Genomic DNA, 23,921 nt, shown 5'->3' with positions numbered 1-23,921 from the left:
TCCTTGGATCTTTCCAACAAAACAAACTAATTGATTTATTTTATTACAACTAAGATGTCAAAATAGACAAGTTGTTGAGGAAACATGTCTCTCTTTAATAGACGAGGTGGAATTAAAAGTGCGTGCAAATTATTGTTGTAGGTTTGCTAGGTAGGCAAGCTGTGAGGCTTTCATTCCAGGAAGTACAGCTTTGGGTACTGGTATTTCTAGGAATTATAAGATAAAAATGTTAATGCCCAAGAAAAGTTTTGTCATCTGTCTCTCCTACATACCTTCACTGCTCTCTAATCTCAGCATGCTACAGAAGTTCTGCATGTTTATCCCATTTCTTTGTTCCTTAGGAGAAAATGTATAAATTCTGTTATACATGCTTATAGCTTAATCTTCAGGACTTTCTTTTTCTTTCCTCCCCCAAAATGTAACACAAGACTCTAGACTCAGTGGTAATACATACCAGCTAAGGGATAAATATTATTGTTTCTTGGTATTGATGGAGTTTAATATATCTGTAAGATAGTATTGAATGTTATCAAATATCCAGTAATGCACAATTTGTGTCTTTAAAATACGAAGAATTTATCAGTAGTACTTATTAGGCTGTCTAAGAGATTGTTTCAACAGCCCAACTTCTAAAGAATATTAAGACAGTATCGATAAGATCTTCAGGGGCTGAAAAACAGTGTTTCCTCATTTACACGCTGTCAGGATGTGTTGTGTGCAGAATTCCTTGAGCAGGCATTTAAAATACCTGTGTATTTGAGCTCATTAAAATCGTTAATTGCAAAAGAAAGTTCATCAGTCATAGCTTTAGTAATATTGTTCTGAGTCTTACTTTCTGTACTCACTCAATGCTCCTTTTAAATTTATTTGTATTTGGGCGTGAATACAATTCAGAATTAAGCCCATTTTAAGGATCTGGATGAAACGAAGCAAAGCAAAATGCTTTGTTGGACAAATTCCGCTTTGCTACAGTAACATAAATCTATTGATGTGAAAAGAGGGTTTTTTTTTTTTTTTTTTGGATTGGTAGAGCTAGAACTGAGCAATATTTGGCAAGCTTGCACATAGATCTGGATTTACTTATCCCTTGTTAAAAATGAGACAAAAAAGCAATGATATAGTGAACTCTTTCCCACATATTAAATAATTGTCATTATTATTAAGATTTGGATTTCAGTTAAGATTTCAGACAAAGAACTGAAACGAACTCTAACTAGTGTAAAAGGCATTACGCTTTAAAAAGCTGATTCCATGTGAAAACTACAGGTAATTTCCTTGTGAAACTTATTCTGAAGCACTCTCTGTATGTATTTACTCAAAAAGTAACATATTAGGCTTAAAGTGTCATAACTTGCCAGTAATTTCATTTTGTATCGCTTTTATAAAAACATGAAAAATCATAAACACGCGTTAATTTTGAACAAGTTACTTATCTACTTTTGCCCCATCAGGATTTCAGAATATCACATTGGAGAGCAGCACTCTGTTTTATGTGGAATTAGCCCTTTCCACCATTGTTACTAGATTCGTCTTTCTCTCAGTCCATGAAAACTTTACCTTACAGGTTGGTAAGGTTGCACAAGGCATTTCTCTTCAACACTGTCATTTAAAATCTAGGAAGCTGCTAGTTTGTGAACCATTACCTTTCAAACTCCTTGGGCCCATCGATACATGCTATTAGTGCATAGCGGTAAATTGTGGTGCATATTGCACCGGAGTTTATTGCTCTTTATCAGTGCATTTGAACGTTCTCCTGGCAGTGCATTGAGCCAGGTCAGAGCAGCCCTGGCTGGTAGGAGGCTGGCAGGGTGTGGGGGAAGGAGTCGGCCTGCCAGCTCATGGCTGCTCTGACCCAGCTCAGTGTGCCGCAGACGGGCCAAATGAGGCATGAGGGTGCTACAGTGTGGGGCTAGCTGGCCCTGCATGGAAGCACCCTAGTGCCCTAGACACCTCTGTTGGTATCTACAGGAGAGTTGCTGCTGAGTAAAGAGCTCCAGCATAGGATAGAACTTGTGTTTACAAGGAACCTACAGGGGAGTTAATTCATTTCCTCCATCCTAATAGCATTGCATGTGTAGATGCTGAGATGTTTGCTGCAGAGCTAATGAGGCAACTCCACGTTAAACATCTCATGTAGATGCACCCAACTTCACACAACTAGTTCCTGTTCATATCCCATTTTGAATACCACCAGAGCATAATTCATTGCTCTCATAATGCACACCATAAAGTACACTCTCTCAAAAAGTAAACTTTTTCTTGCAAAGTTTCCAGCATATGTGGATTTTCCCAACGGTTTAAGTGCAGGCATGTGTTCATAAGAGTTCCTTTGCAGAACAAGTATCCAAGTTTGTATTGCTGTAAAGAAAATATTTGTAAGTGTGGTATTATGAAAAAAATAGAATTTCCCCCCCTATACAATAACTTAGTTTTTTCTTTGAGATTTTTACAAGATTGCCTGTTATCTCTTAATTTTTAGGTTTGTTTGTCATGACATTTGTAGAAAAAGATTGAAAAGCATATTTGTACATAGAGACTTAATTGTGCGCTTATTTGAAACTCTGCAAGGGCCCTCCCTAGACCCTTCTGATCGAGCTCATCTACACATCCACTTTAATGCACAGTAACCTATTTTACTGAACATTAAAGCAACGTGAAAAAAACATGTGATTAAGCTAATGCACAGTAAAATAGGCTACTGTGCATTAAGCATCACTTTAAAACTGCGCATTTGTTACTGGGCACTGAGGAAGCCCAATGTACATTTACTTAGTACCTCACATTGGAGGTACTAAATGTAATGTGCATTAGGAAAAGTGCATTAATGCATGTGTAGACATGCCCACTGGACTTTTGTAGCTATAATGCTCTTACATTTTTGTGGGATGCAGATCTATGTGCAATTAGTACACAAATTTATCAAGGGGAATGGTGATCTTCTGGGTTATGCTAAGTAAACATAAGATATAATGTCCAAAGAAAAAGGAGATATACGCATTTAGTATTTGAGGTCACACTGAGCACCCTGAAATTTGTTAGATCTTAGATTTAAATGAAGATTGTGCTTCTTGTGTTACACTCTGGGACCTCTATTAGTTGACTGTTTTTTACATACTGATGAAGAAAACTGTCAGGACGTGAAGTATGATAAAGGGGAGCATGTTTTTTATAATTTTAATTTTGTGTACATAAAGTTTGTAGTAATTTTGTGGTGCAGTACTTTGCACGGATTGAGTATCAGTATATACAGGATTTATACCAAGAACTACTATTACACCAAAACAGAATTATTAACACAAGAAGTATATATAGTATATGAATTTCATTTAATCGTTGTTATAGCTGAGTTAATTTTAGTAAACAACAGTATTCTAGTAATAATATATCATGTCTGACTTGAACAATATGCATAATCACTAATGTCTTTTTGTTTGTTTTTTTTTAAATTGCAGATTTCTTGCCGTTACACAGTTTTCTCCTACTCATGCCAGAAAAGCCTTTCCTTGCTTTGATGAACCCATCTACAAAGCCACTTTCAAAATCAGCATCCGGCATCAAGCAACCTATTTGTCTTTGTCCAATATGCCAGTTGAAACTTCTGTTTTTGAAGAAGATGGATGGGTTACGGATCACTTTTCGCAGACTCCTCTTATGTCCACATATTATCTAGCTTGGGCTGTTTGCAACTTTACTTACCGAGAAACGATCACCAAGAGTGGAGTTGTTGTAAGTATTTTTAATGCTAGGTCTATGGGCACTATGATGCTAGGTGCTTAGAGTAGTTGCTCTAAGTAATCTGGCATCGTGTTTCTTTACAAAAAACAAGATTTTGATTAACATTCATAATGTTTGTCTGTGTACTTCAGGCCATAAGTCTGTTTTTATATTTGTTTTTCTGAATTTTTTTTGATGTATATCCTGCATTTCATAATGTTTTAGCTTACCAGGGCAACCTAGCTTGACATACTTAGAGCTAAAACTTTAAGCATCTAAGTATGTCACTCCACTTTAATTTTTATTATTATTTAATTCCTGTTTCTTATCCTTCTTTTGGTCTTTTTATTTCCCATGTTCCTAGAGGTGCTTGCAGAGAGGGTACAGTAAAACAGCAGTGATCTGTATTTGGTATACTGTCTTCTGGCACAAGGTCCTGAAGCTCACTTTTATCCTTAGGGCTGTTGCTTAGAAGTGAGTCTTTACACCAGGGGTGAGCAGTTATTTTTGGCAGCAGGCCATTGGGGGTGCTCATAGCCTGCGGCAGATGGCCCCCCACCCCCCATGGTATGTGGCTCTGGCTGAGTCCTGAGAGTTGCATGTGGTGGCAGGAAGTGGGGCCAGGCCATCAGCTCCATCACATGGGGTGCCTCATAGCTCGTGCAGATCCTGGGACTCCGTCAGAGTAGCACGCTGCTGGGAGGAGCCCCGGCATGGTGGAGCCAGTGGCCTGGCCCTGTTCTCTGCTGCCATGTGCAGCTCCTAGGACTTGGCCTGAATGGGAGGGAGTGGGGCCAGACTCCATTGCACAGGGTTCTCTTCTAGGGCGATGTGAAGCTTTGCCAGCTGTTTTGTTTCGACGCTGTTTCACCTTGTTTCGAGCTTGAAACAGTGAAATTGAAATGAAATGAAGGGTTTTGAAACTGCCTTGAAATGAAATGTGGCCAGCTGAAATGTTTCGAATTTTGAATCAGCCCAGTCATCAGAGGCAGTGGAGAGCCGAGGCTCCACTCCGAACTGCAGCCCTGGCTCTATCTACCTCCTCAGATTTGGCTCTAGTGTGGGGCCCGGGAAAAATTCGGCTCTTGTGGGGATGGGTCCCTGCCTGCTGCTGGTCCCAGGTGACAGCACCAGCCTCCTGTGATCTGGGAGGCAGATTGGGGCCTGCACCCTCAGGAACAGTTCAGCGCAGCCCTCCCGGGGGTATGGGCAAGTCCCTGATCTGCCTGCCAGATGACAGGAGGCTGGTGTTGCTGGCTGGACACAGCCCATGCCACGTAGACTGGTGCTACCACTGGCCCGAGCTAGCAGCACCAGCCTCCTCCTGTCATCTGGCAGGCAGATTGGGGTCTCCCCTGCACCCCTGGGAAGGAAGCAGGGGCTGTACTGGACTGCCCCCGGGGGTGCAGACCCCGATCTGTTTGCCAGATGACAGGAGGCTGGTGCTGCTGGCTGGAGCCAGCAGCAGCACCAGTCTTCCCGGTGCCGACTATGGGCGAAATGTCAAAATGGCAAGAGGTTTGACGAAATGAAACTCTAAACAAAATACTATTCAGTCAAAACATTGAAACAGAAGTTGAAACAGAATGATGCTGTTTTGCACAGTCCTGCACTCTTCTGCTTCCAGCAGAGTCCTGGGAGCTGCACACGGTGGCAGGGATCAGGGCAAGACTACCATCTCCATCTCGCACAGCTCCTAGCCGAGTCCTAGGAGTTGCATGTGAGCCCTGGGGAACCTTGCTGTCCTGGGTCCCATGCTCCCGCTGACCCAGGTTCTGTGCTCCTATCATCCCAGGCATGGAGCAGGCCTTGCTCCCCCACCACTGCTTCACTACCTGCTACACTGCAGCAGGGACAGGAGGAGGAGTCTCTGGAGGCTGGGAGATCCCAGCCATTCCCTGGGCAGCTGCAGCAGCCCCGCCTGGAAGCTGTGCTTGGTGGTAGGGCTGGTGCTGTCCTGCGGGGAAGGGTGGGAGCTTAGCACGCTGCCCAGTGGGAGTGGGCGGAGCTCAGCAGGGGCAGCCATGGGCCAGGCTGGATGCAGTTAATTGGTAGGTGCCTGCCCGTGGGCCAGATGAAATTGCCTGGTGGCCTGGATTTGGCCCACAGGTCATATTTTGCCCGTTCCTGCTTCACACCCTCACCTCTTGCATGGAGTCTCAGATGGGAGGAAACCTCACAGATTTCTGATTTGCGTGCGGCATGGTTCCAAAAGCTGCTGCATTTAAAAAATAAATAAATAAATAAATGTCAGTTTGGGTTTTGTTTAGAAATATCAAGTGCAGGACTGTATAACAAGCCAAAATATACATGAAACATTTTGTTAGCTAAACAGATTTTTGAAATACTGTCAGTTTTGTATTTTGTTGAATATACAGAAAAGCTTTGAGATACTTTGCACAACAATATTATTTCAGTGTTAAAATGGGGGGCGGGGGAGGGCTGGATTGAAGCTAGATTACATGCCTGCGCAAAGAGTAATGGGTGACAAGAATTCACTGCACTTTTTTGCATGGGCTCTCCTGACTTCATGTTCTAGCAGGGACTGCTTGCTGACTTAAGGCTTCCCTTGGAGCAGAGGAGTACAAAGGGAATGGTGGGGTAGGAACCTTGTCCCACCCCAACTATATATTATGCCAACTAGCAAATGTAGCACTGCATTTCCCTTTGTGACTCATGAACAAGATGGAAACCTGATTTTAAAAGTGATTCTCTGGGGCAAAATGCCCCACTTTTTTAGCCCTAGGGTACTTTCAGTTTGGAGACTTACTAGATGGGTGTCTAGTCTTTAGTGCCATAGGCCAGAGGCTGGTCTTAAACCTATGGTCTCAGCCTTGTTAGGCCAGTACCCTCTCCACTAGTGAGTAGTGACTGGATGACTGAAATGGATTGCCCATCAGATATGGAACCTGTCACCTCTGGTTACCAGTTTTAATTTATTGCTCCAGCTTCATCATTACTAAAAACTCTAATCATCTGAGGTGTATCCATAGGTCTAGGCAAAATGAGCTGGTGGTTTCAGCTGAGCAGTTAGTACATGGGTATCAACACGCTAAAAGATCTGTAACCATCAAGGACTTTATGATCCCCTTTATACCTTAATGCTGCTGAGTCTCATAGATATTCATATAAAGTTGTGATAAAGGACTGGTGCAAGTGCTCCATGTGCTTCCGATATACAGATGTCATAATTCTTAACACAACGGCACATGTGCAACAAAAGGCACAACATTCAAGACTTTCGGTTTGCAAAATACAGCCTTTTCCACTTAAACGTGAAGAATCCCCTTTTCCTGTAGCACTGTTTAAGTCTTATGCTCAGGAGGCAGCAGCCAGTTGCAGGTGACAGTCATGTATACCTGAGTAGGGCCTGATACCCTGAGGAAAGGGGAACACTCATGTGCAGACAGTACTTGCCTACTTTTTACTCTTTCTCCTGTTAGGTGAAATTAATCCTTGAATGTCTGTGGCTAACAGGAGTTCACGACAAACCGGCACTCAGCAGCTTAAAATGAATCTGTGGCTACCTAAGGCACCACAGCCGTAAACTGAGATAGAGCACAGGTCCTCTTGTTTCAATAGTGTAAGAGTTTATGATGTGTAGTGTTCAGTCAGTTTGACAGCCTTACAAAAACATACCACACTAATTGGCACCCTTGCTGGCAGTCTCAACAGAGGGGCCAAAAGTTGAACAGCCATGTAAACCAAGATGCTGTCTAAGCCCTAAAGGTGGTTTTAGTGCATGTTCTCTTGCTTTTGCCCATCATTTACAGTGGGCCCAACAATGTGGTCTCTTAATGCTTGAATAGTGAGTAGACCTGAAGGAATACTTTGTACTGAATAATTCATTAAATGAATTTAGCTTCTTTTGCAGCTTGACTGTGAGCTGATCACCATCAGTTTGTGTTGCTCAAAACTCCTGATCAAGTATCTCACTGCATTGCTATAGTGTGGATTGTTTGCAAATATTTTAGGTTTCAGACAGTTAGTGGCTGCTCAGAAAAATCACATGGTATCATTGCTGTACCCCAGTCTGGAGAGTGAGCGTACACTCAATGCATTACCTTTTTTTTTTTTTTTTTTTAACCTTGGCACTAATGCATGCAGCTCTGAAAGGTCTCTCCCCAGCAATTTTGCAAGTAAAATTAATTGCCCCAGTTGTCCATGGAAGTTGAAAACAAAGGCACAGAGAAGTAAATTCATTTACAAGCATGAATCAATAGCTGGGAAATTCCCCTGTCTCTAACACTAAAGCACTCTAGTCACATTTTAAACTTGAGGGATTTTGCTTAAAGTAATGCAATTTGTCACATGTCTTTTCTGAGCAAGTGAAGGACTTTAGTTGCCTTGTACTGTCACTCTGGCATTTTAATTTCAATTCATAAAGCAATTAAAAAATGTGTTTTTGATGTGTTGACAACAAAAATCTCACTTCCATTCTTACTAATCAGAATCTTGCCTGATTTGAGTATTTTTAAGGGAGCCCAGGACAATTAAACCCCTAGGAAAACAAAGCAATAGTAACATTACAAAGTGTCTTGATAACTGGAGAGGGTTGATGATCAGCAGTTCTCTCTGCCTCTGGAAAAAATGGCATTTGCTATTCTAAGAGTCTCAAGCCAGGTCAGCCCTTGTGGTTTTATAATGAATTCTAATCCATGCTCTAAATTCAGGTTAAATTAATTTTGGATTGCCAAAATAGCCAGTTCCTAAATAATAATAATAAAATGCTTAGTACTTGTAAAATGTCACATATAACACATGCAAAGTTGCTGTATATTATGCACACTAATATTTGTTTGAAAAGGAGAACTCAAGATAAGCATTGCTTTCAGGAGCACAGTTCAGTGGATGTCAGCTGTTAGCATAAAAGTTCAGTCCCTGTGGGGCCTGACAAAAATCCCTACCCGAATACATTTTTCAGAAACGGTCACCTCTTAAGGGTGGTTTAAGGATGTATGATATGTTGATTACATTCTCTGAGCAAGTGCAGGGGGAAATATTGTTGTGGAGCTGCTTTTAAATCACACGGACACCCTTTTTCTTCTTCCACTTAAGCAAGTATATGACATAAAAAAAATCCACTACAGCAACTTGTAAATTCTCACTTTTCTATAGGTCTCTCTTGCACTGAGTTATGTTCCTTAATTACACATACTCACAGTTGTAAGTATGTCACTTGTCAGTAATTATTGAAATCATAATTCTGATTTATAGCATCATCCCCATTGAACTCTCCCTCCTTCATCATTATTTTCTCCACCTCTTCAGTTCCTCGCTTTCTTTTGTTGCTTTCTAATCCGGGGATGGGCAAAATATAGCCCATGGGCTGGATCAGGCCTGCCAGCTGGCTGGATACCGCCCCTGCAGTATTCCATATAGGGCCGAGTCTCATCAGCTCCCACTGGGGCAGCCTGTGTCCGCACTCCTGCCAGTCTTGGCTCTAGGCAGCATGCAGCTTTTGGCGGGGTTATTCCCAGTGCGGCTGCAGCCAGTCGGATGTTCCTGTGTTCCTCTCACCTCCAGTGGGAGCAGCCAGGCTGAAGCTTCGCTGCCTGCCTGCCCACCTGGAATGGTGTGGCAGGGCCAGGATTGGGAGGAGTGGCTGCTGGAGGCAAGGAGAGCACAGCAGCACCAAGCCCATGTTTTTCCTTGCCTCCTTCCTTTTGACTAGTCATACTTTTCCTTGCTTCTCATTCTGGGAGCTTCTATCCTCTTGTACTAAATGGAGGGGGATGGATAATAGATGTATAAACCCAAGGGATATCAGCTGGTGATGGGATTCTTTTCTATATACAGCAGGGACAGAAAGTTGTTGGGGCATTCTTCCTCTTGCTGCTCCTGCGATGGTGATGGCAGTAGGTGGGTAGAAGGAGTAGTGTTTGGTGGTTTAAGCAAGACTGTTTTAATTGAGTGAATGGTTGCTTACAGGTTGATTGGGTGTAGAGAGGGGGAGGGCTGGGGAAGAATCATCTGGGCCAAATGAAATGGCATTGGGAAAAATAGGCGCAGGCAGCAGTGAGGCATTCGGGGAAGACAGAACAGCAGTAGGACGTCAGCAGAGACTTGACAGCCTCTTTCTGAAATTCTTTGATAATGTATAACTGGGGCAGCTCTGCTTGAACTTGCCCCACAGCTTAGCTGAATGGGATATAAGCACAAGCTTGAGCATGCAGTTCTGCACTTGGAGCAGTACTTTACTTGATTAGGTTTTATCTTAAGTTGAACAAAGCATTTTGCTGTCCTCTTGCAAGCGCTAGCTGCAAAGCATCGGTGAAAAGGCATTCTACCTGACATAGCTTTTCTCTATTGGGGATCTTGCTTTCACAGTTGTTTGTTATTAGGAAACATCAATTGATGTCAAATTAATAAAGTATTTAGAATAACTCCTGCTCTCCCATTAGTTATTAGTTTTTTGCTACTGAGAAAACAGCAATATATTGAACAGTCCCATATCTGTGATGCCATGGTATTCAGTCTTTAACTTTTCAAATTCTAGAACCTTTATATTTATTCATATTTGTATATAATACCAATAATGACCTCAAGATCAGGCATTTCCTGTCAGTTAATGACTGCTTGAGTAAGAGGCCTGAGGCAAAGCCCCAGGCCCTCTTCCCTAACTGGTGATTTTTAACTGTCAGCAAATGCCCTCTCCATCAGTCATTATTTATGAATCATTATCAAAAAAATAATTCACCAAATAACATTTCATGGGTGAGCTAGCTATTCTGTTACAGCAGGGCAGTATAGTAGGCTATCAAAAGTAGATCTGGGCCAGAAACAAAACATCCTCTGAGATTTGCTCTGCTCCAGATTTTAAACTTTACCTCTTGGGCTCCTTCTTTAAACAAAAATTGAGTTTTATTTGGCCATGACTTACTGTTTGAAGGCCATGTACATAACAGGCTTTAAGCTATCAGAGTGAGAGATCAGACTGATATGTAGCTTTTTGGATTTTAGTCCTCATCTTATCTCCTGGGTCACTGGTAGATCAGTGATTTAATGGTAATAGACAAGTCACTGGCCTTGATGCCCTCTTCCCATCTCAAGTGCTTGATAAACTAAAAACCAGGAACATACTAAAGTGAAACTTTTACTCTAAGTGTGGGACTTCTGTGGTAATACCAAACAAGAAAACCAAGTGTGTGTGTGTGCGCGCGCGCGCGCACACGTGTGCATGCACCCACAGACTTTTGTATCTGCTTATATGATACTGATTGTAAAGCATTAGCAGTAAGGGCTTGACTCCATAAACACTTTCAGGAGTGCTCAGTACCGTAAGTAGTTGTACTGACTTTAATGAGACAGAGCCCTACCATGGTAATAATACAAGAAATTCTAATCGTTTCAGACTCGCCACATCAAAATTTGTTCACGATTCTATTTTAGGCACTCATTTTGTAACAAACTTAGTACATTATTTTTTTAACTAATGAATGGGTGTGTAGCTGAAAAGTGACACAAACAGATGAACAAAAACCTCTGTGATCAGCATCCATACTAAACTGAATATGCCAGGGCATCCTGTAAAAAAACATAAATTGCAAACTTGCAATCTATTGTTATTGATTTCTGGTTGAATTTGCAAGTCGAATGCACTAAGAAAATACTGTACATGTATAGTGCTTACTCTTTTAAAAAATCTCTTGGGTCAGCATTTGTGGTACATGCAGCATTTAAATGTGATATTTATTTTATTAACATAAATTCTCTGCTGCTCTTTGAAATGAATGTCATAGAATTCAAAGACTTAGGATAAGGAGGCTAACAAAATTCCTATATTTTTGGCTAGCAAGATGAGCTGTTCTGTAGAATATGTGAGGAATACTGCATTGAAACCTTGTGCAACTTTGTAAGCAGGTACAATACGAGTATGGCAAATGCACAAATCTTTTTCCCTGCTTCATAACTAGACTGTACACTTATGATTTGCTGTTGGCAAAGGGGACATATGGTTGCACTGCCACAAGAATCAAACCAGAGAACGGATTTACTCAGTTATACTTCTTTCACTCGTTTTGAAGCGGGTGAAGATCATTACTGTACCTAGTATTTACAGTGGCTGGTGAGTACTGTGGGGCAGAGCCAGAGCATTTCCTAGTCCAACCCTTCCCTTATTAAATAGGCAGGAGTTCAAGCTGGGGAGGAATCTTCTCTCTTGCTTCTGTGTAAAGTGAATAATGGCTGTGGCAGCATAGCCTTTACTAAAGAACAAACATTTGTATTTGTATGCCTTTGCTGTGCTGTGTCCTTTTATGCTTTCCTAGTTCTTTTATATTTCGCTGGACTACCAAATTATTTGACATTGGTAACTTTATTCACTGAGGTCTCGATCCTGCTCTTGTTACATCAGTATGAGACCTGTGACTGACATCAGTAGAGGTAGCATGAGGCTTCTACCTAGGATGAATTAGTAGTAAGTGTTTCTGTAGGGCTTAAGCTCTTTCTATAGAAGCAAAATGAAGCACAATGTAATCTTTAGGCGGGATCTCACCTCAGGACAGCATGAAGGTGAGCACGTTATTGCACCAGCATGAACGTCTGTCAGTCAAACCAATGTTATCCTGTACCCCTACCATAGCAGCTTCATTCTGCTGAGTGAAAATGAAATTGCTTAGGCAGGTGTCTTAGTTGACATAGATTTGAGTGACAGATACAGTATTTGTGAGGCAGAAGAGTGATGTGTGCTTTTATTTATTTATAGAGCAGTCTCTCCTCCAAGGTGTTAGTAAGTTTTAAATCATACTTTTCATATAGACTATAGGAACTGAGTATATTTGTTCCTAGTTTTTATAGTAAGTGTGGCGATGACCACAGGAGCTAGGATTGTGTGACTGTTTCTATTCTAACTTTCCTTTTCAGTCCATCAGATTTCTTAAATGTTCAATTTTGAGGCTTGATCTCTGCCTAGGATGATTTATTTATTTATTTATTTTTGGAAAGCTTGAACTAAAGCTGTCTAAACATTTTTGAATACAAGAAGGATGAAGGTTTACACCCTTCCCTTCAAAGAAAGAGGCAGAATCAATGGAATCAATTTACACCAGGTACAGATCTACTCTATTTTTATTAGGTATCTTATGCTTTTTTTATTTTTATAGATGTGACCATATGACTTTTAACTCTAGAGTTAATGAAGATTCTCATTTGCCTTCTTACCTGTTTGCACGTTCAAATGTGCATTGGGATGGCATAACTTTCAGCTTTCCTGTTACAAATGTGCATTCCCAGTGCACAGCTTGGATTACAGCTGCTGGTGTAGTTCTTGTAAAATCTCCTGCCCAGTACTCATTCAGTAGCCTAACCCTGTGTCAGTGTAAGCTCTGCAGCTGTGGCCAGGGAATAAGGGGTAAACTGACTCTCAGTGATGGTCCCACTGCTCTAACCATGGTCTGGTTGGAGTTGTTTCCATCCCTGGTGTACTGCAGTATTTACAACAGCTGACAATCTGGCAGCTCATTATATACTCTACCCGTCCCCTCCCATTGCTGGCAAATCCCCTTACACTAAGGGTGGGGACAGGTGGCCTAGAATTGCTATGCTGGCTTTGTGCCACCCAGTGATACCCCTGGGAAATCCTGGCTGCTCCTTTCTGGCAGCTTTCTGGCTGCTTAGTGCTGTTGAGACAGTGCAAAAGCAGCCAGAGGTGAGAACTGAGCCCATTATCTGCCTATTTGAAACAACATTATCTGAAGCAAATTGCATTTCTCTTTGAAGGACAAATGACCCAAAGTGCAATAAAGTTATTCCCTGGTGGTTTACCAGAAAAATATTTAGTGATATGTTTTATTTTAACAGCAATGCTGCACAGCAGTTTGGGAAAGGATGTACAGATTAACACCATCTTGGGGGAGGGGGAAGGGTTAGGAAGCAGAATGTCATTACTAGAATTGTTATTCAGCTGAGACACTCTTTTCATTTTTTCTTGTTCTTTAACAAAGAAAAAAGTGCTGGGGGGGATTAGTGGTCACAAGGGATTGGAACCTCAGTTTGATTTCTCACCCAAAGACAGCACTACTGAGAGGCAGTTAGCTTAGCTTAGAGGAGAGTTGTACCCGCTGAGACATGAACCCCCGCTTTCCACCCTGCCCATGTGATCCTTGGAGGCCTCCACCCATTCATTGACATTTGCAACTCTGCTTAGGGGAGTGATTTCTAAACATTTAAAATTTTATAGTGTTGTTCTGGACTAAATTGGTAATAAATACCCTTTAATAAATACCAAGAAACAAACATGAGAAGCATTCATGCCTGTCAAAGTTATTACAACATTTTTGTCAATTCCAAGTAATTTGGATATTATCCTAGATCTGAATCTTAAATATACAGCAATATTAATGCATTGGTTATTTACAGTAGGTGCACTGGTTCATTTACAATAGTGTGTGTGTGTGTGTATCAATATAGGTACATGCATGCTAAAATATGTATTTATTTTCCAGCTAGCATTGTCTGAAAAGATGTACAACTTTCTACTAAATGTATGAGATAAATAACCCTCCTGAAATGCAGTTGTGCTAACTGATTTTTCAGGTGACAGATTGAGTGAATGTTGCCCAAAGCTCTTTACCCTTTTGACCAATCTACACTTACTTTCTTTTTCTTTCCCTGAGTACCCCTTTTGAAATGTGGTAGACATGAAGTTTTAGAATGGGGAGAAAAGGAGTAATCGCAAGACATACAAGAAAAGTGTTTCAGCCCATAACAAAGTGCATTTTTAAATCACTTTTCAGCATGATTGGATCCAGTAGTAGCAATTTGCTCTGACCTTAGAAAGGTCTCCTTTGAGCAGATGCCTAAGTGCTGTGTGTTGAGGCAAGGGCATTATGAAGGTACCTGTATACAAATCCTGACCTGGCAGTGTACTTTGTGCATGCAACTCTTGTTCTCATAAAGATGTGCATGTATTGTTGCACCTGGGCCTTTAATTCCTAGTTTCATAGTTGGTAGGGTTGGAAGGGACCTGAGCAGATCATCACATCCAACCCCCTGCCATGGCAAGAGAGTAGCCATGTCAAACGACCCCAGCAAGGTGATTGTCTAGCCTTGTCTTAAAGACCCCCAGGGTAGGAGCCAGCACTACTTCGCTTGGAAGTTGGTTCCAGATCCTAGCTGCCTTGACAGTGAAGTAGCCCCTCCTGATATCTAATCTGAATTTACCCTTTGCCAGCTTGTGACCGTTATTCCTTCACCTCTACAGATTATTGTTGAGAAATGGAGTGTTGATAATTTCTCTCTTCCTGTTTATTTTTTTTTAGTAGAAATAAATATTGGGATTCTTTTGAAACTTCAGAAGAGAAGTATTTTCCTCTCTCATAGTGAGATCTGGTTACAGTCCCCAAACTGACTGATGGTACTATATGTTTTATTATGATTTGTTGTTGAACCCTTGGTATGTTGAGTAGCATTTCATTTTCCTGTTGAAGAAAGCCAGGCAATCAAATGTTTTACTTAGAATGGTTTTAACTTTTTTTTCTTGGGACAAGGGCAGTTGGGATCAGTTGGAATTTTTGGCAATTGGATTCAGTTAAAAGAAGCAGATCTGAAATTACTTATTAGCCTGCATCTTGGGAATACTGGGTTGCAAATCTTCTTTAAGTTTTAATTTAAATAGTATTGTGGAATGAAGGAAATCTTACTTCTGTGTTTATGTAAAATAGAACACATTTTATACAAATGGATAGCAAAGATGTCTTAAAACTAACAGAGCAGCAGAAAAATGGCTTATTGAGAAGTATGTCATGTGCTGCTGTAGGAAAGCAAGGTTTGAAACTCAGTTTGAGGCTTTGCATATCATTGGGCTGATACTTTCTGGAATCATAGCCTGGGAATGGGTCTAGGCAAGCTTTCTCACCTCTGAGATTATTTGCTCCTAAGGTTGTGTTTTTACCTAGCCGCACAGTGCATGAGGAAAAGCCGTTTCCCATGAAGGGTAGAATCAGAGAAAATTAGTGCTGGAAGGAACCTCAGGGGGTCACCTTGTCCAGACCTCTGTTCAGAGCAGGACCATCCCAGCTAGATCACCCCAGCCAAGGCCTTGTCTATCCAGAGCTTAAAAATTTCCAAGGATGAAGATGCCACAACCTCTCTGGGTAACCTGTGCCAGTACTTAACTACCCTCCTAGTGAGAGAATATTTCCTAAACTTCCTGTGCTGCAACTTGAGACCATTGTTTTTTGTTCTGTCATCTGCCACCACTGCAGAAAAATCCATGAATCTGAAGCTCTTATGTGTAGTAGGTGAGATCTTTCTCTCCAGTTATTAAAAGGAAGCTTAGCTTCTTCCTTGTTATATCCACCCTTTAGGTAGTTGAAAGTTGCTATTCAATCCCCTCTGTCTTCTCTTTTGCGGATTAAATAAGCCTAACTCTCTCAGCCTCTGCTTATAAATCATATTCCTCAGCCCCCTAACCATTTTCATTGTCCTTCTGGACTCTCCAATTTGTCCACATCTTTTCTGCAGTGGGGTACTCAAAACTGGAAATTTGGGTTCCAGATGTGGCCTCACTGGTGCTGATCTAGAGGGGAAGAATCACTTCCCCCCCAGTCTGCTGGCAGCATTTCTAATAATGCAGCCAAGTATGTCCCTAGTCTTCTTGGCAACAAGGGCATTTGGGTTGGGCAACATTCAGCTTACTGTCCACTGTAACCCACAGGTTCTTTGCTGCTTAGCCTGTACTGATGCATGGGATTGTTCCATGGTAAGTGCAGGACTTCACACTTGTCCTTGCTGAACCTCATGCGATTTTCTTTTGGTCCATTTCTCCAATTAATCTAGGTCTCTCTCTGAATCCTAGCCCTATCTTCCAGTGTATCTACTAACCGCACCACCTTTGTCATCTGCAAACCTGCTGAGGGTGCACTCCATCTCATCCTCCAGGTTGTTGATGAAGATATTGAACAAAACTGGTCCCAGGACTGACCTCTGGGGCACTCCACTTGATACCAGATGCCAACTAGACATTGAGCCATTGATTTTACTACCTTTTGAGCCCAACAGTCCAGCCAGTTTTCTACCCCCCTTACAAGTCCATTCATCCCATCTGTACTTCCTTTGCTTGTGAGAATGTTGTGAGAAACCATATTAAAAGCCTTGCCAAAATCAAAGTATATCATGTCCACTGCTCTCCCCACATCCACAGAGCCAGTCATCTCATCATAGAAGGTGGTAGCATAGTATTTAAGAAGCTGCTAAAAATCTGTATGGATATATGAAAAATCCATGAATCTGAAGCTCTTATGTGTAGTAGGTGAGATCTTTCTCTCCAGTTATTAAAAGGAAGTGATGAGGGCTAACTCTTAGAAGACTTTGGGCCTCACTGCTGTGAAACAACTTTGAAACTCCTGCTAGTGTGTGTGCATAAATGATGCTTGAGCAGCAGAAAAAATCACTGAAAGCATAATTTATGTATGGAAATAAAGATTTATAATTTGCATGGCTACAATAGAGCATATTGTAACATTTGTCTTTACAACAAATACTTTGATGATTCACACAGGGTTGAGGAATGATTACACTTCCATAAAGTACTGTAAAGAAAATCATCAGTGAATCATAGTGCAGCTGGTAATATAGCGATACCTGTTGTCATGGCTTTGTTATTTATGGATTGTTAGTGAGTCCTATGTTGTACATGCTCATGTAGTCTAATGACATTAGAGTGCTCAATTATTTAAGCCACCTCCATGTTGAATTTGCATGCCTGATGCTACTTTTAGGCACACACATGCTAAAATTCAAAAAGTGGCCAAAACTGACTTTTTCTAGAGGGACCACTGGCAGTAAGAGATGATTATTTTCTGAAAAAATAAGTCACCTACTGTTGATGAACCAACTTCATGAAATCTGGATAATTGGTTTTGGTGAACAGTTAAAAGTAGAAGTGCTTATCCATACTCTGAGCTCTACTGCCACAACTTTGATTCTTCATATATTTCTAGGGTTGAAAGGGACCTATTACATCAAGTTGGACTCCCTGCTCTGGGCAGGAAAGAGCTCTGGGGTCAAGTAACCCCAGCCAGGTGCTTGTCCAAACTTCAATCTTCTTCTTTTTTTTTTTTTCTTGGTCTGATTCGTGGCTGCCTCCAAGCATATAGTCACTTTAGTTCCCCTACTTTAAAGGTCTTGGGAAGAAGCCCAAATACTACATCCTTTATTTGGTTAGCAAGACTAGTTTAAATAATGTTCGTAACCTGAATTGTCATGAAGCCTCTTGACTCAGTGTTTTACTAGGGACAAGCTGAAGTACTAGTTTGGTCTTTATTGTTCATAAGTGATGCTTCATGCTAGCAAAATGTTGATTACAACACAGTTCTCTTGGGGTATTGTGACGTTTTCCACTTATCATTTCCCTCGTTCTCCTATTTTTAACAAGAATTCATCATCAATTATTCCTTAAATCTCTCCATAAAAATGCACATCAATAATAGACACACAAAATATTGTCTATTTGTTAGTCCTGACTACTGGCATGGTAGAAGAGTTGGTAGCAAATCAGAGTGGTAGGGAACTTTTTCAAATTAACTTCATAAGTAGCTCCAGCTTTGCTTGATCTGGCCTGGCCACTTAATAGGTAATATTTGGGAGAGGCTAACATTGTTACCGAGGCAATATGAGAAATGATTCGCAGACCGTGTTGGTGTGTAAGGATGACAGGACGAGAAATGCATATAAAGATCAAGGTAATAAATGATGTTAGTTATGGGTCCAAGTCACTGGTGTCCACACAGACTTTAGTCATTTTGAGTCAGTTTGTAACAGTGGTGATTATGGCCCACATTAGCATGTTTTAGTTTTTGTAACCTAGATGCCATTTAGGGATCTTTCATGTAGTCCTTATTTAAAAAAAAAAAAAATCCCAGCTAGTATAGAATTAGTAGAAAAATAGGAAGCAGTTGGGGGGGGAGGGTGGAAAGGAGGGAGAAAGATTGCTATTGCAGTAATAGCTGAAGAGCAGGCAGGGAATATGGTGAAATGATGTTTTCCTTAAAACTTCTCTCATTCTCCTCTTCTAGGTATTCAGAATCATGGAAGCAATAGAAAAATCTAAAACGTCTATTTTTGAATTTTGTAAACTAAATTTTCAAGAATTACCAATGAATTGGAGTTCTTTGTCTTTGTATGCCCCAACATTGCATTTGTCCTAAGTTTCTGATTTTTCAGACAGTAATGAGCACCTAGTAAAAATCAGTTCCCTTCCAGGTGTCCCAACTTGAGTGCCTTGAATCACTTTTTGCTTTAGCAAATGTAGGCCTTTTTTACAAGAAAAAGAATGTAGGCAGAAATTGTGTATTTTGTCACACTGCAAATACCTAGGAGATAATAGCACAGCATAGATGTAGAGCTAGGTAATTTTTTCAATGAATAGTTAATCTAGCTGTCTGAAAACTTGTGATTTTTTGGGTTGAACATACTAAATCTTGTGGGAGAGTTAAACTTGCAAAGTTTAACTGGCAACCCTGTGCTAGCGGTGACTGCTGCTGCCTCCAAAACCTCCTGCTACTGCCACGGAGCCATGCTCAGAGCTGTGCGGCTGGTGGCAGTGACGTGGGGTGGTGGTGGAGATGGCTGCGTGCTGCTTGGCCACCACCATGCTGCTGCTGTTGCTGCTGCCGCCCAGGGGCTGGTCACACAGCTCCAGGCACAGCTTCGCGGTGGCAGCAGGAGGTTTGGAAGGCAGCGGCCGTCACTGCCGTCATGGCCCTCCAGGTAAGTGGCAGCGCTGCATACGAGCCCAAGCCCCTGCCCCCCTATCCCTTGCCGTGGCTGCAGAGCCACGGAGCTGTGCTCTGGTCACATGGCAGCCTCCATCTCCCCCCTCCCCTGGGCAGCTGGCTGGGCGGCATGCGTGCAGCCGGCACACAGTGGGCATCATCACACTGTGCCCTGCATCACTTGCCCGCAAAGCCCCCTGTAGAGGGGCACCTCTGCTCGCAGCTGCAGTGTGCTACCTGGGGCCAGCAGCAGCCCCTACTCCCTCAGCCGCAAACCATCTTCCCCAGCCCTGCCCCAAGCCCCATTTACCTCCATGCCCCGGGGCGAAGGGTGAGTGTGAGCCTGAGCCCGGCCTTGGCTGCCTCAGACTTAGGCCCTGCCCTCCCGCCTCTCCCTCCCTCTCCAGGCAGGGCAGGGGGTTTCCTGCCCATTTTGTAACTGGATCCTGCAGGCTGGAGCTGTGCCGCCTGCAAGAGCTCTCTGCAAAAGCAGAGAATCCATAGATTTCTGTGTTAAAAAGAGAAATCCACGTTTTCTCTGATGAAAAATAGGGAATCTGTGGATTTCTGTTTTTTCCATGGGAAATGGAAAATCCGGATCCCTGTTGATGAGTTCTCGAACTGCTGAGCATTGGTTAAGAGGGGTACCGCTACCTCTTTCTGTCATTTCTGTGACTAGCCTTTAATTTTCTTTGCTTTCCCTGCAAGTGTCCACAAATAAAACATTTTGTTTTGGCTGGAAAATAACTTTTCATTTGATGCGATCTTTTTTTTTTTTCCGGGTGCAAGAACCAAACAAAACTTTTATTTCATTGAAATTCAATTAAGAAATGGTCTGATTGGTGAACTGAAAAATCAGTTGCGTGGCCCTTAAATACAGTGCTCTGGGTGGATCTTTTAGACATCTTTCCTATCTGGCAATGAAGTCAAGAAAACCTTTACTGTATAAATATTTCTAACACCTCCCCCAACACTTTAAGGAACTGATATTTTTTGTGTGTGTGTGTGTGTGTGTGTGTGTGTGTGTGTGTGTGTGTGTGTATGGAAAATTCTGTTTTCAGTCTCATTGGACACTGATTTTTGTTTCATTACCATGTTCCAGGCTGTAGTGACAGCAAACTGGCTTAACTCCTTAACGCAGAATACATAAGAACCAAAAGAAGAAACATATGATGGTTGTTTGAAAGTTTCATTTAGGCTACCAATGGACATCTGCTGAAGTATTTAACCGAGCTGTATAGCTAGTGAATGCCAGAAAAATACATATTATCCTGCCTGTACGAGGACCTCAAAATGGAAAAAGTTGGACATTCAGTACCTGAATTCTTACCTGAAAGAGACTGAGAATGATTTTGTACCATTTTCTGCTCATCAGCATTCAGCAACACTGCGTGATAGTGGAAAAGTACAGAAACATAAGGAAAAGAGATAAAAGGAGACTGGGAGCTGAAAAAAAGATAAATGACTTTGCTGTCAGTGTAGAATAATGAAAATCAAATCAGTACTAGGCAGTGCACAGTTGCCCTGTGTGGCAAGCCCCAGACAGTTTTTTAAACAAGAAAAATATGTATTTCTTATTTTCTTCCTTTTTGCTAATGTCCAGATAAATGACTGGTATAAGTGTTTTGCAATAAAATACAGGCTCTATCCTGCAAACTGTTGGGCATGTTTGTAGCTTTACTTACATGACTAGCTTTATAGTTTTTGATAGCTTTATCAAGAGTGGCAAAAATCACTTTACTGGAAAATGTTTAACTACTGTGGTTTGCCTTGCATACTGACACATGGTTTTGGCTCTTAGTGCAGACCAAGGAAATAGTTTTTTAAAAAACATTTCACCTGCTTGGGGTTAACAGTTGAAGCTATCCTTTCTAGAGGTATCAAGAAAACATGTCAGAAAATTAAATGTTAGCGGTGATACAGTTCTAGATCTAGAAATCCAGAAGTTCATTTTAAATGTGACTGTCATTGTCGACAGGAAGAGCAAATCGGAGGAGGAAATGTTTAACCTGCAGCTGCTCCCTTCTCTGCTTTCCATACCTTCCTCAGACTGGACTGATCCTAGTCTGGGGATGGCACAGGGAGCAGGGACTGATCCACTTCTCCTGAGTGAAGTGGTGAGAAAAAACTTCCTATGCGAAGGGCATCATATACAGCAGGGGTTTTCAACCTTTTTGGGTCAGTGTGTACTCTTGGCGGCTAATCAAGAAAGCAGGAGTCCCCTGGTGGCCAGACAAGTGTGTGTGGTGGGACCCAGCAGCCCATTGGCAACTGGAGGCAGGGGTCCCACAGTAGCCAGTCAACAAGTGAGGGGGGAGACCCCCAGGGCTGATTGGTGGTGGAAGTGCCGGCGTCACACGCTACCAAGTACCCCCAGAGGCCATCCCAAGTACCCCTGGTTGAAAACCCCTGACATACAGCATACCTCCCCAAGGTGTAGGGGGCGAGTGGTGAGTGGCAGACGGCTGTTTCTCCACTTAACTTCTAGTCTCTTGGAGTGGAGCAGAGGAAACGAGGCCCCTTCGTCTGCTCCCCAGACTGTGGCATCCTTGGTGTGGAGAATAGGTGGGAAGTGGTAGGTGCCTGTTTTACTTCCCTCCTGTTGTGGTCCAGGAGGAGACTGGAGCAGTAGGGCAATACTGGCATTGTTCTTGCAAGAGAACCGCTCTTGCAGGGGAGACCTTCTGGATGTGTACCTGGAAGATGGTTTTCCTGGGGGTTGTGTGTTTTCCCCCAGGAGAAATTGAAAGAGACTTGTACTCTCCTAGTTTCTATCGGGAAAGCAGCAATTTTCCTGGTAGAAACATAATGCTTGTACATGGCTGTTTTATCTAATATCATGTAAATGAAGACAAGACTGTAACAGGACTACGCACATAAACTATAAATGTGCTTAGTGTTTGCAGGGTCAGGGGCAACATTTTTGACAGACAATTTCTAATGCTTGAAAAGCGTAAGTAAAGGAATTGGTTTTTAAAATGTCTGTTATCGGTAACAACAAATGCTGTGCATGTATGTATGTGTATATAATATACCCACTTTTATGTTCTGTTTTGTTATGGTCTTACTAATTTCAAACTTAGGTTTTCATGTATTACCACAATGCTGCAATGTTTTGGAGTCCAATGAACATGGGAAGAGTACTTCTGTTTTAGAGATTTTTTTTTTTCTATACTGGACAGAAAAAAATCAAGATAGAAGTCTGCTTTTACTTTTTTTGCCCTCAAACTTTTAAAAGCTTTTAAACTTATTTTTTTTTTTTTTATGAACTTAGACATTGAAGTGGATTTTGCTGACAACTTCCCTTTAACGAAGCTAGCTCAACTGTTTGTAAACCAAGATTTTTTTCCTTGGTAATGCTTAAAATTAACTTGTAGGGACTTGATTTATCATAGCAGCTGTTTGCAGTTAAGAAAAATCCTGACCTGGTTAAAAGCCCTACCTGTGGTGAATTGCTTATAATTACTGCATCATTACAATATTAACTATTTACAGTGGTTCATATAAAACTAGAAAAGATCATTTGCATATCATGGCCAGAATGATTTACCTATTAGGTTATATGGTTAATGTGCACGTTCAAAAATCATATAATCTGATACCAGTAAATCATAGAAAATGTGGGTTGGAAGGGAGCTCAGGAGGTCATCTAGTCCAACCCCATGTTCAAAGCAGGAGCATCTCCAAGTGTCATCCCAGCCAAGGCTTTCTCTACCTGGGTCTAAAAAACTTTCAAGGATGGAGATTCCATAACCTCTCTGGGTTACGTGTTCCAGTGCTTCATTGTGAAAGTTTTTTTGCTAATATTTAACTTAAACTTCCCTTGCTGCAACCTGAGATCATTGCTCTTTGTTCTGTCATCACTGAAAACAGGCTAGCTCCATCCTTTTTTTGCAACCACCGTTCAGGTAGTTGAAGGCTGTTTATTGAGTACCTGCACCTCTGTCTTCTCAGGGTTTTTGTCTCAAAACTAAATAAGCCCTATTCCCTCCCCCTCCCCCTCCCCTTGGAAGTCATGTGTCCCGCCCCGTATTCCTTTTATTGCTCTCTACTGGACTCTCTCCAATTTGTCCACATCATTTCTGTAGTGGGGGCCCAAGTTTCCACCACTTCTTGTAAGCTTCCTTTTTGTGTTAGCTCATTGAAGAGTTCTTTGCTAATCTGAGCTGGTCTTCTGCCATATTTGTTAGTCTTCCTGCACATTGTACAGGACAACCAGTTCTTCTGGACTCCTTTCCCCCTCAGACTGGCTTTGGCTTTGTAGAGGATCCTGTCCACTAGTTCCCTGAGTGAGCTGAAGTCTTCTTTTCTGAAGTCCAGGGTCCGCACTCTGCTGTCCATCCTTCCTTCCTTCCTTCCCTTCCTCTTACCGGGCGGCCGAGAGGGGCCCCGTCTGCCTGGCCAACTTCGTGCTGGGTCAGGCCAAGTTGGCCGTCCTCAAGAGCCGCCGGAACCGGCTGGCCGGGACCGGCTCAGATGACGCCCTGCGGC

General features: G+C 42.0%; 1 protein-coding gene across 1 annotated transcript in view; it reads left to right on the top strand.

Annotated features, from left to right (window-relative positions):
- The window catches only part of TRHDE (thyrotropin releasing hormone degrading enzyme), a gene marked incomplete at its 5' end in the record, with an annotated part of 317,351 nt that overhangs the window by 5,999 nt on the left and 287,431 nt on the right, over nt 1-23,921 (top strand). Inside the window, one exon of the mRNA XM_019543934.1 lies at nt 3,453-3,726. Within this exon, the coding sequence (XP_019399479.1) occupies nt 3,453-3,726 (274 nt within the window). The remainder of the gene's footprint in view (nt 1-3,452; nt 3,727-23,921) is intronic.

The sequence above is a fragment of the Crocodylus porosus genome, unplaced genomic scaffold (assembly GCF_001723895.1).
Source record: "Crocodylus porosus isolate Cpor-Errol unplaced genomic scaffold, CroPor_comp1, whole genome shotgun sequence".
Lineage (NCBI taxonomy): Eukaryota > Metazoa > Chordata > Crocodylia > Crocodylidae > Crocodylus > Crocodylus porosus.
Note: the sequence above shows the minus strand (reverse complement) of the source record. Positions and strands in the feature narration are given on the sequence as shown.